This window comes from Sciurus vulgaris, assembly GCF_902686455.1.
Source record: "Sciurus vulgaris genome assembly, chromosome: 2".
Classification (NCBI taxonomy): domain Eukaryota; kingdom Metazoa; phylum Chordata; class Mammalia; order Rodentia; family Sciuridae; genus Sciurus; species Sciurus vulgaris.
The window spans coordinates 80,664,493-80,667,188 of NC_136462.1; the positions used below are offsets into that span (position 1 = coordinate 80,664,493).

Consider the following 2,696-nt stretch of genomic DNA (forward strand, 5'->3'; position numbering starts at 1 on the left):
AAGATTTGCCAGTGATGAGCCTTCTGTTCCATTTATCTATTGCTGCTTTACAAATTACCCCCAAAATGATGACTTAAAACAATCATTTATTTTCATCCTGAATCTGAGAGTCGACTGGGCTCAATTACTTAATTTTTGCTTGAGCACTTGCATGGCACATGGTGGCTGGAGGTGGGTCATCTCCTAACTTTTCACCACCTATCTGTCACCTGACCTTAGAAGACTTGGGCATCAGGGAACAGAAACAGCTGGAGCTGCTGGGGCGTCTCTTTCTGTCCAGGTGAACTTTCTTTGTGGTAGCCTCAACATAGTCATACTTAGCCCATAGTGAGTGAAAGTTCCCAGAGTAAATGTTCCAAAAGAGCCACCACCAGGTGGAAGCTGTATGACCTAGCCTCAGAAGTGGTATAGGTTCATTGGCACTATACTGTATTAGTGGAAACAAGCACAAAAGTCACCAATGTTCACAGGAAAAGACACAGACTCTACTTCTTGATGGAGGAGTGACAAAGTTCTGGAAGAGAATGTGGGATGGGAAAGATTTTGTGACCATTTTATTTTTTGCAAATAGTCTGCCACATTGCCTTAAATTGAGCACAGTAGTGGAAATTATAGAAGCTGTTCAAGGATGCCCAACCAGATTTGTAGTAGATTAAATAAATTCCATAGTTTCTTGTGAGAGCTGAAACAGTTGGAGCTGGGCAACTCTTTCTATCCCTGTAGTCTCCTCATGTGTCCACAACATCACCAGACTTTGTACACAGTGGCTGAAGCCACCAGGAGCGGGTGATCACTTCCTCTGCTGTTATCTTGAGACCATCACCTGGAATCTGTCAGTACTGGACCTAGGTGTTTCTCTGGCAATCCTGCAGTGCAGTTTGCTCCCTTGACAAAATGCATAATTAAGGAAATTATTAATAATGGTTTACATCCTGACACAAATTTTAGTTTCTAGCAACTGTTTGCCTACTCTAATCTTTCATGAGTTGAACCAAGTCTTTATCGTTGTCTTAGACACCACATGGGAGTGAAAATTGCTGAAACTAGAATTCAGATGTTCAGAGAGGGGAGATTCTTGTTACCCTTGTAATTTCCCATCTTCTCCTTAACCTTTCTGCAACTTGTTTCTTTATTAGTAGCTCATTCACAGGTTTGTAGTAAGGACTGATTGAAAATTTAGAAAACAGGCAATACTGTACCTGGGCGACATCAGAACTCCACTAAATGTTTTGAGAAGTTCATGCTTGTTTATTGAGGAACCATCTGGGACCTGCCTCACCTACCTCTCCCTCTGAAGGTAACTCTTCTCAGTGGCATTCAAGCATACTGCTCTACAGGTCCCTCCCTTCCTGCTCTTTCCACTTTTGACCTCCCCACACCCAACTGGCTCCCTCTCAGTTATTGTCCGGCAACAGTGAGGCACCAGGAATTTTCTCAGATCCATGATCAAAAGGAAATGTTACCTGTGAGGGCACCAGCAAAAAGAACAGGTGAGAGAAGAGAGCACAGACCCAAGCAGGAGCCACACCAGGAGGGATTGGGAAGAACAGACTGGAAGACAAGACTATAAGCATGTGGGATTGGGTAGAACTAGTAGGGCTGAGAAAGTTGTGGGGAAGGAAGTCATTCATCAGTATGAAGAAAACAATTTGGCACGAACATTTTTGAGTCACTTCTGTCTCATCAACCCTGTGTTAGGCATTTTGAAGGCTTTGGGAGAAATAGGAGAGGTGGTACTTGCTATCAAGGAACCTGTGGAGACAGAACAAACAAAGGGAATAGCTAGAGAACCATTAAGCACAAAGCTGAGAGCTGATGTGATCTGAGGGGGCTTTTTAGGGGAGCAGTCACTCCAATAGGATCTTACAGGGTCAACATGATTTTAATGAGCAGGGAGAAGAAAATGAAGTGTCCTAAAAGGATGGGGGAGCAACCAGGGGTTGGAGCAGGAGGAATCTGACTACCCTCTCTTCCTTTTTATCTCCCTTACTTTACAGGAATTAAAGCCAAAAATGTGAAGGAAATCTTACCCCTGATGATACTAATGGTGATTGTCTACTTGATGCTTCTGTTCTGGGAAAACGAGCTGAATGAAGATGATGTGGGGTCATCCATAGAGTACTTGAACGTGGACTACCCTCAGAGTGCCATTCCTGTGAGGTACTGTAACCACATGGTCCTGCGAAGAATCATCAGGGAACCTGACCACACATGCAAAAAGGAGCATGTCTTCATCCATGAGAGACCTCAAAAACTCAATAATATTTGCACTATTGCTAACAAGGTGACTTGCCAAAACCACTCCACCATTTTATGCTACCAGAGCAAGATAATGTTCAAAATGACAGTCTGTCAACTAATTGATGGCACCAAATATCCTGCCTGCAGGTACCGAATTGCACCCCCCACAGAGGGGTTTGTTCTTGTCACTTGTGATGAGTTGGGGCCAGTTAATTTCCAGGGATATGTTATATAACCTGAGATCAATCCCTGAGTCTTCAATCCTCCCTGGTCCTCTCTTAGCAGCTCCTGGGCAGGCTGTCCCTGAGACAGACCTGAACTGTGGATATAAGCAAAACCTTGAGTGATATAAATAGCCATTGGTATTTAATTTGTCCTTCCAATATTGCTGAGTTGGAATCATTTTATTCTGTATCAATAAAAGAAATCTTCACTGAATTAAATCATAAACTCTG

At 43.2% G+C, this 2,696-nt stretch overlaps 1 protein-coding gene across 2 annotated transcripts; it reads left to right on the forward strand.

Annotated features, from left to right (window-relative positions):
• Positions 1-1,330: 1,330 nt before the first annotated feature.
• On the forward strand, positions 1,331-2,696 carry RNASE12 (ribonuclease A family member 12 (inactive)). Of its 2 annotated transcripts, none has more exons than XM_079126228.1 (2): positions 1,331-1,490; positions 1,998-2,696. In XM_079126228.1, the coding sequence occupies exons 1-2, from the start codon at positions 1,457-1,459 to the stop codon at positions 2,474-2,476; spliced, it is 513 nt and encodes a 170-aa protein (XP_078982354.1). In that variant the 5' UTR covers positions 1,331-1,456; the 3' UTR covers positions 2,477-2,696. The 2 variants fall into 2 exon arrangements, with proteins under 2 accessions (XP_078982354.1, XP_078982355.1); XM_079126229.1 differs by lacking the exon at positions 1,331-1,490 and adding an exon at positions 1,499-1,584.